This window comes from Phoxinus phoxinus (genome assembly GCF_949152265.1).
Source record: "Phoxinus phoxinus genome assembly, chromosome: 24".
Lineage (NCBI taxonomy): Eukaryota > Metazoa > Chordata > Actinopteri > Cypriniformes > Leuciscidae > Phoxinus > Phoxinus phoxinus.
In genome coordinates, this window is record NC_136899.1 from 25,111,869 (window position 1) to 25,126,673 (window position 14,805).

At 39.9% G+C, this 14,805-nt stretch overlaps 1 protein-coding gene across 1 annotated transcript in view; it reads left to right on the forward strand.

Annotated features, from left to right (window-relative positions):
• The window catches only part of LOC306993027 (partitioning defective 3 homolog), a gene marked incomplete at its 5' end in the record, with an annotated part of 169,959 nt that overhangs the window by 88,926 nt on the left and 66,228 nt on the right, over positions 1-14,805 (forward strand). Inside the window, 2 exons of the mRNA XM_079602458.1 lie at positions 1,273-1,412; positions 2,762-2,890. Coding sequence (XP_079458584.1) covers positions 1,273-1,412; positions 2,762-2,890 — 269 coding nt within the window. The remainder of the gene's footprint in view (positions 1-1,272; positions 1,413-2,761; positions 2,891-14,805) is intronic.

Sequence of the window (14,805 nt, forward strand, 5' to 3'; positions counted from 1 at the left end):
GGAGGTCCTGGCGTGACGGCCCGAGCATGTAATGTTTCTGTCCCGCTACATTTGTAAAGCGCGTGCCGCTGAAACACACGTGTCTAAATTTGAAATCACACTGCGGTTACGCCGTGCACCCAGATGGGTTTGAAACGTTTAATTACGGTGGCCTGTGTCGCCATATGCTTGGCTTTGGCCTGTGTAATTTGTATTTGTGCGCACAGGCGGTCATGGAACACACTTTTTTTTCTCTGTGCTGTTAACGGACTTAAAAATATCCCGTCGGATGGATTGAGATTAGTTATTAGATACAGTAGACTTGAGCAAGACTGTAATTTTACTGCGGCCGATGTGTAATCCAAGTGACAGTGTCAAATATAGAAATCACTAAACGTTAGCAACACTTTAGCTCAACGCAAGAGCCAGTGACTTATATAATGACTCACATATATGTGTGTGTGTGTGTGCGTGTGTGTGTGCGTGTGTGTGTGTGTGTGTGTATGTAAGACTCTTCTGCTTACCAAGGCTTAATTTATTTGATCAAAAATAGTCAAATTCTGAAATATTATTAGCATGTTATTATTTTTATGTGAATATATTGTAAACTATCATTTATTCCTGTGATCAAAGCTGAATTTTCAGCATCATTACTCCAGTCTTCAGTGTCACATGATCCTTCAGAAACCTTTCTAATATGATGATTTGATGCTCAAGAAACATTTGTAATTATTATAAGTGTTTAAAACTGCCTAATGTTTTTGTGGAAACCATGATTCACTGATGCTCAAAAATGTGGGGTATTTTTTTTATTTGATTTTATTCAGAAACTAGTGCTTTTATTCATTAAGTACGCATTACATTGATCAAAAGTGACAATAAAGGCATTTATAATGTTACGAAAGATTTATATTTCAAATAAATGCTGTTCTTTTGCACTTTCTAACCACCATAAAATCCTGAAGAAGAAAAAATTAATGATGATTTTCACCAAAATATTATGCAAGTTTTCAACAAAACTCACATCAGCGTCCACTTTTAAAACTTTTTCACAGATCAAGCTTTGCTCACATTATATTCTTTATTTAATAATTATTTTTTTATATTGATGTTGGTTTTGAAAAACCTTTTTCAAGAAAAGTTTAAAAAGATGTCGTGTAAAAAAAAGCAACCTTTTACAACTAAAAATATAACAAATTCAGTCATCTTCTCAGCCTGTCGTCCCTGTGACGGCATGTTTGGCCGACGCTTTAGTCATGTGCGTGTGTGTTGTCTGTCACTTGTGCGCTGTAGGTCCGGAGGGCTTGGGTTTTAGCATCACCTCCAGAGACGTGCCCATCGGCAGTTCGGCCCCCATATATGTGAAGAATATCCTCCCCCGCGGAGCCGCCATCCAGGACGGCCGTCTGAAAGCTGGAGACCGGCTGCTAGAGGTGAGAAACTGCTGAGCATCACATGACCTCTGACTTCCTCTTGCGCTTCCTCAACTTCCTGTACAGGCATTTCAGCGTAATATACATTATGCCAAACAAGCGCGGAGAATATTGTCTTTGAACTGTGTGCATTTCTATGGCATCGCTGTCGAGGAGTAATTATCTGGTGACGTGGATTTACTTATTGTAGATTAAACCAAAGTTATCATGAGCAGTGTAATATTTAAAGCAGATGTATTAACAAATGTCAGTAAACAGAGAGTTGTACCAAGACAAATTCCTATCAACTTGTTGACATGGCAATATTGAAAAAAAAAAAAAACATAAACTGAGCCATTCATTCATAAATACGTAAGATTGCAGTGAAAATATAAACTGGGAGACAAAAGACAATGAGTGCGGGGCTACATAAGGTCTATAGAGCTTTTCTTATATTAAAAAACAACACACTTCTTCCGTTCCCTGTGTGATACAGAAGTGCCGACGACTCATTGTTTTCCACAGGATTTCCCTCTTTAGTCCATTCTGCTTGGTCTATCGGAGACGAGGCGTCTCATTGTTTTCCGCTCTCCCTTGTGAGAAGCACTTTCCTTTTTAGTTTCGGAAAGTAAATAATGTTCATAAAAGAGAATGGACAAAACGAACTATGCCTGATGGCTGATTTACAATGACATCCAATCAACAATGGCCATTTCATTTAGAAATGGAGCAGGACACCTGCAGGCTCTCGTGCCAGACGCGGCCGTGGAGCCGGGACGTCATCCATTTGGCTTAACAAACCCTGATTCATCGCTTTAATGGAGTCAAGGCCTTTCAGAGTGCTGTCGCTTCACCCTGCGCCTTTATGTTGCCATAGAAATATGAGGACCATCTCCTGTTGTCATGGTCACGATAATGTGACTGCAATTAGTTGAAATGTTTGATCAGATATAATTGCACAGAATGCAATTCGTGTTTTATTTGTTGCTTTATTAAACACCCTTTCAAACGACTCGCATCAGCCACTGAGTAAAAAGTGCCACTTTTCCACAGGTCAACCTTAAATAGGCTACTTTATTTCATAAATCTGATATTGAGAACATTGTGTAATAAATAAACGTATATGTAAAACAAAACAAAAAACCCTCCAGGAATTGACCGGCTGGCTTTCTGAAACTGCATCCCAGGCATGATGCACTGTTCCCGTACACTCCCGTAATATAATCATACATCATTATACTACCCTTTAGGATTTATTGTGTTAGGTTAATGCATATGGTGTATGTGTTTGAAAAATATACTGACAAAAAATAATATGATTGTTAAGACAAATATTTTGCTCTTGTGTGTGTGTGTGTGTGTGTGTGTAGGTGAATGGAGTGGATCTGAATGGTAAGACTCAGGAGGAGGTCGTGGCTCTGTTGCGCTCGACTCCCATGGGAGGCACTGTAGGTCTTCTCATCGTCAGGCAAGAGGACGCTTTCCTGCCCCGCGAAGTGGTGAGTCACACACACACACACACCTAAATGTGCAACCTTCTTAAAATGGCTTAACAATGGCCCCAGTAAAACGGTCTCTCGATATCACACAGAGTTCATATAGCACCATGAAATGGCCTCTTCAACTCCTTCCCTGCCTCGGGCCTATTTAGGTCACATGTGTGCCATCGAGGCAGCTGCCACCCGCCTTAACTCATTTTGAAGTCATTATTATTTCCATAATAGATAATTCAGGAGTGCAAATGAACTCCAGGCTGCCTTGACATTTGTATGCAGATTTTTTTTCTTGGTCGACATTACATAAAGATGCTTCTTTATTGAGTCAGTAGCCGCGTTTCCATTACCCTTCAAATTGCGCAAACTGCGAATTGAAAATACACCCAATGGGAACACCTAATTTTCGCAAAAACTCCCATTTATTGTAAAAAAAGTTTTTACGCTCGCATGAGTTTTTTTTTCAGGCAATTCAAAAAAGAAATATTTCGCAAAACTGCAATGGAAACAGTTTTTGCGCATTTACAGTCACCATGACGCGGTGTATTTGGACAGAATACGAGACAGAGTTCTTTATTAAATTCATAAAAGACAAAATAATTACAGGAATACTAGATTCTAAACCTCAGAGAAACGCCACAATCAAAACCTCGACGCAGAAATGAGGGAGAAACCCCCAGAAACTCCTCATATGAGCCGCTCACAGTATAAGAGTCTTTCCTCGCCATTAATGCTCGGATAACACGCTTATCTCCTTTGATTAATAATAATGTCTAGTGTGGCGGCTGCAATAAATAAACCTACCAACATCCGTTGCCACAATTTTTGGAATGACTTCTCACGAGAGGGAAATATTACGTTTTAGTCGCATAACATCGGTTAATGGAAACACCGTCATTTCGCAATCGTTTTTTATCGGCATTTAGGAAAAATCAAGTTTTTTTACGCAAAAGAGTTTTGCGCAAATCTGTGATGGAAACGTGCCTAGTGTGGAAGGTTCCCATTGGCTGTCTCAATGAACTGCCGTTTACAGCATCAGTAAAGTTTCTGCTTTGCACTTACAGGGTTCCTATGCAGTGTGATCAAGTCTGGGATCTGATACTTTAGGCATTTCCAGGTCTGGATAAGCATGGGAAATATGATATGACATGTATCATACAAGTCTAGAGCAGACAGCCAGTGCAGTTTCATGACTGAATTAACTCAAGTGAATATTTAGTGTTTTCTATAAGTGAGTCTCTTCACTAAAGGGAGTTGGCAGTCATTAGAATCAAAGTGTACTTTGCTGTTTGGTGTGTGTAAGACATCAAACTGCAATTACTGTATCACATGTCTCAGAGGTGAATATATGCAGGTTGTTTCTCATCATGTAACTTGGAGAAAACCAACATAATGTAAAATAATGCTATATGAACACTTTATGGGTGAGGACTTGGAAAGAGTGATAATGGCTGATAATAAATTAATATATAGCAATCATCCTAATTGTATTCTATCATACCCTGACATTATTTTGACAATAATATTTTAAAACTTATAATATGAATTTAAAATACTCAAAATGTATGCAGTGAGTGAAAGTTTGATCCTATATTAACTTCAACTGGTTTTGATGTGTTAGAATGTCACATGCATGTTAACAATTTAATTTTAAAATATATTTATCAGATGATAAATATGGTCTGAAATGTGTAGGATCGTGTCAGTTTGCATGAATCCTGCGCTTCTGATTACTGGCAGATTTTCTTGAAAATTAAACCCAAGTAAATGAGCGCTTTTAGCTTGATTTCCTGAGTTGATACGTTCTGCAAAATGTCCAAAGCCAGTCAATAATGCATCAAATTAGTGGTGTGTCATTTCATTTACAGAACAACCAATGCAATAAAACTGGATAAAACTGAAGATGCTTTTAGTGACAATCACTGGGCATTTCACTTTGAATGTGTTGCGAAACATGCAAGGAGCATCATAATATCATTTTTCAGAAACGTCACCACAAGAATGTCTTTGTCAACCAATGGCAGATTCCCAGCAAAGAGGAAACCTCCTCATAACTTTAAATAACGTTCTGGCAAGGTTTTCTCTAAGTTATGAAATGTTAATAGGATGTTTGTTCAAAGTTGTCTGGACTTTAATAACGTTCTCAAATCCTTAGCACATCAATATTTATACATCATTCATGGGATTTTTGTCGGATTTTTTCAGAATGTTCCCATAATGTTTGTTAAATTATCAAATGTAATGTTCCCATAAGGTATTGGTTTTTTGGGGTGGTTGAGAGTGGTGGGAGATGAGCTTCTCTGGCTCAGGCAAGATTTGATGAAAGACGCCATCATGAAGACACACTTCCACAAACTCTCCCACTCCACCTCGTTTCTCATCAACTCCCCCTTCAAATATGGAGTTTAAGACATCCGAACGACAGGGGTGGGAAGAGGGAAAGAGAGGGAAGAGATAAACTGTTGGATGCTTCATTACTCTTATTGTCACATTAACATTCAGGAGGCTTTAGCTTTGCAACGCGCCCGGTTCAGGCATTAAAGGATCTCAATAATCCATACAAGTATGTTCATAAAAATCAGATTACAAAAGCATCGCTCCACCGCTGACAGTTATTGCAAATAAAGTGGAGAGAGAGAGGACAGCGGACGGTTATTGATGCTATTTTGTAGATGAGAGAGAGAGAGAGAGAGAGAGAGAGAGAGAGAGAGAGAGAGAGAGAGAGAGAGAGAGAGAGAGAGAGAGAGAGAGAGAGAGAGAGAGAGAGAGAGAGAGAGAGAGAGAGAGAGAGAGAGAGAGAGAGAGAGTGGTTTTATATATGATGATATGGGAAGGTTGTCATGTGAGCCAATCACAGTGCCGGACCATTAACGCATCATCGAGGAAGTTCTACATCAAAAGACTGAGTGACATGCTCTGCCACAGTGACAGGTTACAGTCTAATAAATCAACACTGCCAAGTACTTAACTTATGCTTTTTGATATTTGAAGACACGACACAATTAACCTCAGATTAGCATAATGACAATGTGAGAGAAAGTAATAGAGGGAAATTGGACATAGTTGGCTCTAACCCCTAACACGCCGAGGGATCGTATTTATTTTCATTTATCTGCATGCATGCGATTAGCCTTCCAGACGTCTAGGGAATTGCAGACATTTTACGAAAGTGTGAGCGTCAAATGTGGGCTGGCAGAGGCAGGGACTTATTGATAGGGGCGTCAGCTTTAACCTTTGCTCACAGCCGAAGTCCAGTCCTGAGGGAGCCGCAGAAAAATGAGCTTTGATGCCCCCGGCCGGCCCTCGCCCTTTAGAGAAAAAGAGAAAGAGAAGCGAGAGAAGGAGGCATGTTCAGTGAACTCCAAAGAGGAATCGATGAAGTGTTGTCCTTGGAGTCTTCTGCACTCTGGGCTGGTGTTAGTTGAGTACAATTATAGGTCATGTGCCACTCACAGTGTCATATACTCATGAGATTACTGATCTTTAAACAGCTGAGTTGTTGCTGTGTTTGCTGCTCCTGACAGGTGGATTGAGACTCGCTGACACATTTGGGTCAGTCTTAAGGGCTGTTCACAACAAGAACAAAAACTATAACTATAACATTGGTGGCCAAAATTGATTCACAGCCTAGGAAAATTGACTTCTTCACCCTTTATTGAAATATATATATATAATATATTAAAGATGTTGTAAGCATATTGCATAGTTGTGCTTGGAGTCAATCATTTATTTATAATAACGCAATGAAACATGACAAAATGTGCCGACATAATTGCCAGGCTGTCATACAAATAAATTATGAACACATACACAATATTAATAACAGATTATGTTGTAGTCTGTAATGTATTTTTTTTTTTTCATTTTTGGTTTTCTATGATTTTTTGTGCACAGTAAAATAAAACCTGTAGCTGTAGTTTGCCTCTTTTTTTTAACCTTAACCAAGTTTAGTGTTTTGTTCTTCCCTCACATTTAAAATATTTCCTCTTTTTTTGATGGTTTAATGTAACTTGTAGAATAATTAAGAACAAATATCCCCTCCAGACATCACTTTTGGCCACTACTGTATATGATAGATTCTGATTATCTGTCAATGTTTTTTTATCATTTATCAGCTAAAAAAAAAAACTAAAAAAAAAACCCTGAGAGTGATTCCAACCATATGCTTTATCTGTGACATTATAGTTATAGTTGTGGTGTGCAATGCTTTTCTTTTATAATGATTTATAACTATATCTTTATTGTTATAGTTATCATCCTTGGTGTGAACAGGCCTTTACTAAAGTCCTAATGGAAAGTCTTTGTGTAAGGGTGTTTTCACAGAAGCTTGGCAAGTGTGATTGTTCCCAGTGCCTTCAGCGGCGACGGTCTGGTTTCACACAGTGTGTACACCGGACTCAAGCCGATAGATCTCATTATAATCAGGGATTGTGTCCACACTGAATGCAGAACGACGAGTCACCGACAGCAAGCTGATGCCTCGTTCCATTCCTGATGTATTACTCACGTCTGCGCTACTGACACGAAGGAAAAGTGGATTTATGGTCACTTTGTCGCATCAACACAGTGTCAGACTCATTTGATTCTTTTGAATGCTAAAGTCAAACTCTATTGGAATAAACACGGAACAGTGGAATTAAAAAATGCAAGGTCTAGAGATCTAAAAATATGTACTTGTAACTTGAGCTCTGTGTGTTTGGAACGCTGTGTCATGCATGAGTCAAGCAGTCAAACACGTGCATCTAGCATGTGTTTACATAGAAAAATAAAGAAAAAGCAGCACAGTGGAATACATAACTGTGAGAACGGCCCATACGTCAGTCATTTACTCTGTTCCATTGGTTATAATACTGGGCTTGACATTAACACCCGCCAACCCGTCTAATGCGTGTGTATTTCAGCAATGGCGTGTAACACAGTCACTCCTAGCCACTTTGGGGGTTGCATTTTACATGTGATATATACATTTTTCAATTGTAGTCTTTTAAAACGGCATCTGAAATAATAAACTAAGTGCAATGTAGCTTTGTCAAAAATATAGATTTTTCAATACCGATACTGAAATATCTAAAACTCTTCCAATACTCATTAACCTTACTACTCATTTATTTTTCTTATTGTGCTTAAACAGTCAAATACACACAGGATAATGTCAAAATGCAAGTATTGGGGAGTAATCACGTAAACACAGCCAGTTATGTTTTCAGCGAACGTAAACAGTTGAGAAAGAAATTGCATGTGTAACAGTGTAATGGATCTGTGCATCAGGTCTTAAAAGTGACAGCAGCCTAATATACCTGCCGCCAAATTATGAGATAATATTAAAATATCTATATGGCAGGTTTCCCCCATGGTATCAATGTCAAAATTGTGGCCAGTAAAAAATGCTGAGTGACTAGTAACTTTGGAAAACCACTATAGCCACAGAGGCTGGTGAGCAAAAAAGTTAATGTCGAGCCCTGTTTACAGAGTAGCTGCATATGAAGGCAGTTTGGCAGATGACTAGGCTTTGGAACAGAGTTTAGTCTCATAATATGACTTTAGCCAGCATAAACTCTTGTCTACATTGCAGCTTATTCCAACTCAATCACTTAAGGCCCCTGATGAAATGGAGAAAGTATATTGGGGTCTTTAGATTTTCCCAGTTAGTTGACATTTTCTTATGCCAGTTTGTTTCATTTGAACTGGGACACAACACTGTCATGTACGTCACAAACGTTGGCAAATCTACCAACAAGTTGTTCTTTGGACGTGGGCCATTGAAGAAGTCTGTGAACTTTGTAAACAGGGCTTTGTTTTCCGCGGTTCAATAAGAAACCTGCATACACAAACTCCCGGAAATTGTGCAAAGCTAATCAGATTGGATTTCGCAAGAGCTCCATTTTGTGTGCAACATGCATGAACTGGGCAGTGAACAGTCCGTTGGCACTCCACGACTGTGACGTCTGACATCTTGTCATCTTAACATTTGCATCAGGTTTATTTATTTCGGAATTGGAAGAGAGCCTTGAATATAAAACAATCATTTGTGTTTCAGAAATGGAAAAAAGGATGTCAGAGGAGCGGTGGATAGTCTGTGCGGTTGATGCGGAGGGAGCAAGAGGGTGAAGGAGAAGGATAAATGATGAAAGTGGGAGGATCTGGGAGGAGAGGGAGGGAGAGCGAAACAGCAGGAGACGGATAGGCCAGAAGATGGAGAGAGAGGGAAAGAATGAGAGATGTGATAGGCATCTCAGGGAGCCATCAAAAACTCCACTGTGGAGAAAAGAAGGAAAAAAAAGAGAACTGACAACAGCGGCGAGGGAGCAAACGTGTTTTGACAGACATTCTGCACTTGATGAAATCTTACCTTGCCACTTCGCTGAGACACACGAATACACTCCGAGACCTGACAAACACCCTGCTGCTGAATTATTCATGTCAGAAAACGCAATTATCCGGCACACTAATGTGGCCAGCGGCGTGAGAGCATTAAAACAACACAACACACACACACACACACACAAGCAATTCCATCGTGTAAACATAAAGCCCACCGCGTTCTTCTGGCCGGCACTGGCCGCAATTTAACGTTCCTTTTGATCTCCCAGTGTGCACTGCTGCGAGCGCTCAGAAGATGTGTGTGTGTTTGCGACCGCTGCTAAGCCACAGTGATAAGCAGAGATTGTATATCACCACCTTCTCTTCAACACCTCCAGAGACGAGGAAACAGGCCTTCGGAACCAGAATACATAGGAATTACCTCCAAAGCTTTGGCTAAAGATGAGGCGTGTTGATTGACATTAGCATGTTCAGTCAAGTAACTGGTAGCAATAAAGTGTTTTGACTGGGGATGGACACAAGTACCCTAGTTCTTGGAAGCAACTTCAAAATATTTAATTGATTTTTTTACATTGTGTTTGGTTATGATGGCGTTTTGTGGTCTGGTTTGGGACACAAACACTATGCAGTGTGACGGAATAAAACCCTCGCCTCACATCACCGCTGCTCTGTCCATGCGATTGCCGTCCAGTCAGGCTCTTATGTAGATAAAGCACTTCTTAGTCAGTTCCTAACCTTCACAACACCCAGTCACAGTGATAACGCCATATTCCCCTTTCTGTTGTGCATCAGTTTGATTATGTTTGCTACTGTTCAGCTATTTTGAACACAAGAATGCACCTCACTAAGAAATACATTCAACTTCCTTAAATGGGTTCTATTATGACTTTTTTTTTTCAACTTTCTTTAGTGTGTATTGTTGCTGTTTAAGCATGAGCGAAGAGCTCTGCAAAGTTACAAAGTCGCTCCAGCGGGAGTTATTCTCTATATCAGTGTCACTGTTTCTGAAATCCCTGAAACTGTTCTCATTGTAGTCTTGAGCTTTCTTCCAGGAACGAACATGTCACAATATTTCTCATTTAAATAATTAATACACAGAATAAAGGGGCGGGGCCTGGTTGAGTGAGTTATTGTAGTGTGTTGAAACTGGCGGTTATGGTAAGGGGCGGGACATTTCCCAAACCATTTCCCAAACCATGCTAAAACATGACCAATCACAACACACTGATCCAGCTGACCAATCAGAGCACATTGGGCTTTTCAGAACGAGGGGCTTCATATAGGCAGGAACTAAACAGAGCGTTACTGACAGACTGGGAAGAGACGAGCTGCAACATTGTCAAATAAATAAAAAATAATGTTTATTTTTTAGTTTTTATTAAAGCATGAAAACCTGAGAGAGGCCAAAAACTAAATCAAGACAAGACATAATAGGTCCCCTATAAGACTAAGTTGATTAGTCATTCAGGCAACTAACCAACTAGTCAATTTTAAAAATATGTAGCTTTGCACATGCCTAATAGGTTGAATGTGACTAATGTGATGGGATGGCACAGAACTTGCTCCATGGCTATTCCTCGAGCATCCCAAATGACCAGAATGCACTCTGTAACATATGTCCACTGTTGGCGAGATGAGCTTGAACCCAAGTGCAGTTTATTGAAACAAAGTGACATAAAATATAATCCAAAACAGGCTTGAATTGACTATGGCTTGATATAGATGTGACACAAGACTTGGCATGAATATAAATACACTCACCAACAGGGACAATGGAAACATGAGTGCTATATACACAGACTAATGACTTAACAAGACACACCTGAACACAATGAAGCAATAAACAAATGAGAATGTGACACAAGAGACTAGGGAAGCACATGATGCGAAGGGAATTACATGAGAAAACCAGGAACCTAGACTGAATCCGAAATCGCCCCCTATACCATCATATAGGGCATTATTCAAGGGGTCATCCATTTGTAGTGGTGTCCGAAAACACATTGTCCGAATTCGCTCTCTCGTTTTCGTTCAGTCTTTCAAGTGATCAGTATTAGTGGACTAATGTAGGGAATGAGGGTTTAAATGACAATTTCTGATTGAGCCTTAGACTAAGCCAAATTACAAAACAAAAGACATGAAATATGAAAGTGAAAACCCAAAACCAATTGTGACACACACCTGTAGTCTTGGCCACGAGTAAACTTTTCATGGTAAACTTGATAGATCAGAAGGAAATCTCTGAGCAGTTTCGAGTTGGTTTGTTTTGAAACCTTGATGTCAAAGCTTAACTATTTTATATGCATTATTTTTGGACTCAACTTCCCAGAAAATAACCCTATGAATGACGATGAGGTTTTTGTTTTCATGTTCCAATAATGCACCCATCTGTAGTCAATTGCAACTCTCTCCAAGTTGGAGTAGATGCTCACGTCTGTTGGCTTGTTCAATGACCGCAACTCGTCAATCCAATCCAGAATCTGGCAGAACGGTCCAGATGACAGGGTGTACGGGAACGTCGTTTCAGCTCGGCACAGAATAGTAATTAAACACTACATTAAATTCCTCTTCATGACCAGTTCAGACTTTTCACGGATCCATTAGAGGCTGAATCTGCCAAGCTAAGAGAATCTTAATTGCGCAATTAATTTGAACGCTGATGTCTACTGACAGTTGGATTTATGGTGTCTATTGAGGCCAGATCCAGACAAATGTGTGACAGGTTCTATTTTAATACCGCTGATGAGTTGGCTTGATATCCCGCGAGTGACGCCCATTTTGCCAGTCATCTGAAAATCTGCTGTGTTTTTCAGAACTTGTTTCAGAAAAATGCAAGTTATTGTTATTGAGTTTTTGTTGCTCATTTCCTGTTTTGTTCCAATTTCTCCCTTCACTGAGGAACGTTTCTATTTTTAAATGTGGTTTGGACGGATTTTGTGAATGTTAAATTGGTAGGAATCGACAACAACAATGCAACTTTTGTTTTCTCAAATGGTCACAATTATTCTCAGCAGATAATATCTTCGTTTTTCAGAATCCCTTTGTACATTCGCACTCGGTGTACTTGGTCTTTTCCAGTGCCAACAGAAAGGTCAAGCCACAACATTTATTTCCCCACGCAGCCATATTTGTCTTGAATCTGTCCTCTGGAGGTGGGAAACTTTAGTAACTCGCAGGGGGAAGAAATCAAATCAGCATGTTACCTGGACACTAGAGCAGTTGTTAAATGAGAGATTGCTGGATGTGTTGATGGGAATTGTTGAGGGAGCTCTTTTGTAAGCTCTGGAAAGTTGAAAGTATGTTTGTTCCTGCTCAACAAGTGCCTCTGATTGCCCAAGAGCTGTAGCAATCATCCACACACAGCCTTAAAACACTGCCAGCATGAGTGTGTTCACCATGGCATACTACCTACTGTTTTTAAAGGAAGTAGTATGCAGTATGGCATGTCACGCACATCTTCTGTATGTACAGTATGATACATCTAAGTGAAATGCACATTTTATGTTTCCAGAATCAGCATGTTAAGTGTATGGGTTCACTCACACAGGACACAGTTTTTTTGCTAAGTAAAAATGTGTAAAATGGACATGTTTGACTGTTGCAGTGCATCTTGCTTTTTTGAGCTTCGCACCATGATTGTCAAGTTAGAAGAAGCTGAACTTTTAAAACATACACTTGTAAAGTTAAATGTATGCAAGGAAGTGACATGACAATCACAATTCTATATGCACATAGGTCTAAGAAATAAGACCAGTTATAATGTAGTGCGCACATATTATGATTTCATCATTTTCAATACTTTGAGATCTTTAGAATTTAATCTTAAAGGAACACGCCAACTTTTTGGGACTTTATCTTATTCACCTTATCCCCCAGAGTTAGACAAGTACTGCTACTTCTGTGCAATGATTTGCTCAGCAGAATCAGATTTTGAAAGCAAATCACTCCGCCCAAGCAGTGCTTCGCCTTCTGAGAATATAGTTCCCTGTATGTATACGGTTAGAAGATGGCTGTGTCTCATGTGACCTTGTTATTTGTACACGCTGTGACTATACAAATCACAACACGTAAATAGAAAAATGTTGGCTTTATTTTGTCACTTATTGGGAGCATTATGCTAGTTGGAGCCATTTACCTCCAGTCTTTGTGCTAAGCTAGGCTAGCGGTGGGTGCGTCAGACAGAGTTACGGCACGCACGGAGATGAGAAGGGTATGTATGGACTCTGGGGGATACGGTGAATAATCTAAAGTCCAAAAAAGTCTGTGTGTTCCTTTAAGCAAAAACAAATTTGCACTTAGTAAAGTTTATTTCTTAAAGTGCTTTGCATTGTAATGTATTTATTCTGTCTCAGTGTGGACGATAGGCCAAAACGGAGAGAAAACAAAAACATCTTAATGTGGACAAGGCCTCAAATGAAAGTTTTTGCAGGATATGTTGTATCCACAGGATTGCTGTAGTTGTAAGCCTGGTGTACAGGCGGTGTTGATTGCAGACGGTGTTTTCAGCCCTGATTGCTGACGAGCCGCACCAGAAACAGAAATGACACTCTAATGTGAGTTTTACCGGCAAAAGACTCTACGCTGCGTGTGTCCAGATCTGTTGTGTTTCCATCCCATTCGACTGTTTCCATAGCAACGGGCAGTCGAGGAAGTGAGCTTGGGCAGGAGGGCACAGGTTGATTGAGATAATTAGCCCCTTTCTTATTCAATGGGTGTGTCTCTGTGGTTTGTCCCAAATTACAGCCGGTTTGTTTCATCTGTCAGAACCCTGACCGCATCCCGTCTGTCTCCACCCCCCCAAAAAACCCTCAGAGAGAATTAATAAGACGAAGACCAAACTGTCAGTGGAAGTCACAGTCTGATGGCCTCGTCTCTTTATCCAGGGCGGCGAGTTCTGTCTCTAAAAGAGCCTCTGATATAATTATCTGTCTGTCAAAGTTCTGCTATGGCTGTAAGCCTCCGTCTTAGTCACAGTGAGGTAATTCACCACTACTTCTGCTTACAAGGTGTAAAAGCGAGACCTGCGGTCCTGTCTCTGTCCTGGCAGCCGTTAGCATGAGTGTTTCATCGGAGATGTCGTGACGGTAAAATGAGAACGGAGCCGCTCCGGAGCCAAGATCGCTATCAGGATCTATTTGTGACTTGGCAGTCTTTCGGGGAGTTTTTTAACAGCGACTGAATTATCACGTTCACTGAGACCTTGGCTCTGACTGGAAGACCCTTAAATCACTGACTTATTATTCATTGAGGAAAAAGAAAAGTCTTTGAAAGTTCTGAACAAGGTCCGTATGGTATCTGAACTTATTCAGAATGATTTGGATAATCGTTTTGTAAGACGCAAGAAAACGTACATATGCAAACCATTTGCTTCCTCATACCGTTATGTAGACTTTCAATGGTCAAGTCAAGTCACCATTTATATAGCGCTTTTAACAATATAGATAGTTTCAAAGCAGCTTTACAGTGATAACAGGAAGTTAAAGTAACAGAGAGTGTTTAGGCTTTACAGCAGCTATAAAGTTATTGTCCAGAATAAAGTTATTGTCCAGCTAAAGTTAGTTTCCGTCACAACGATCATTAGTTATTAACTAAGGGGCCGC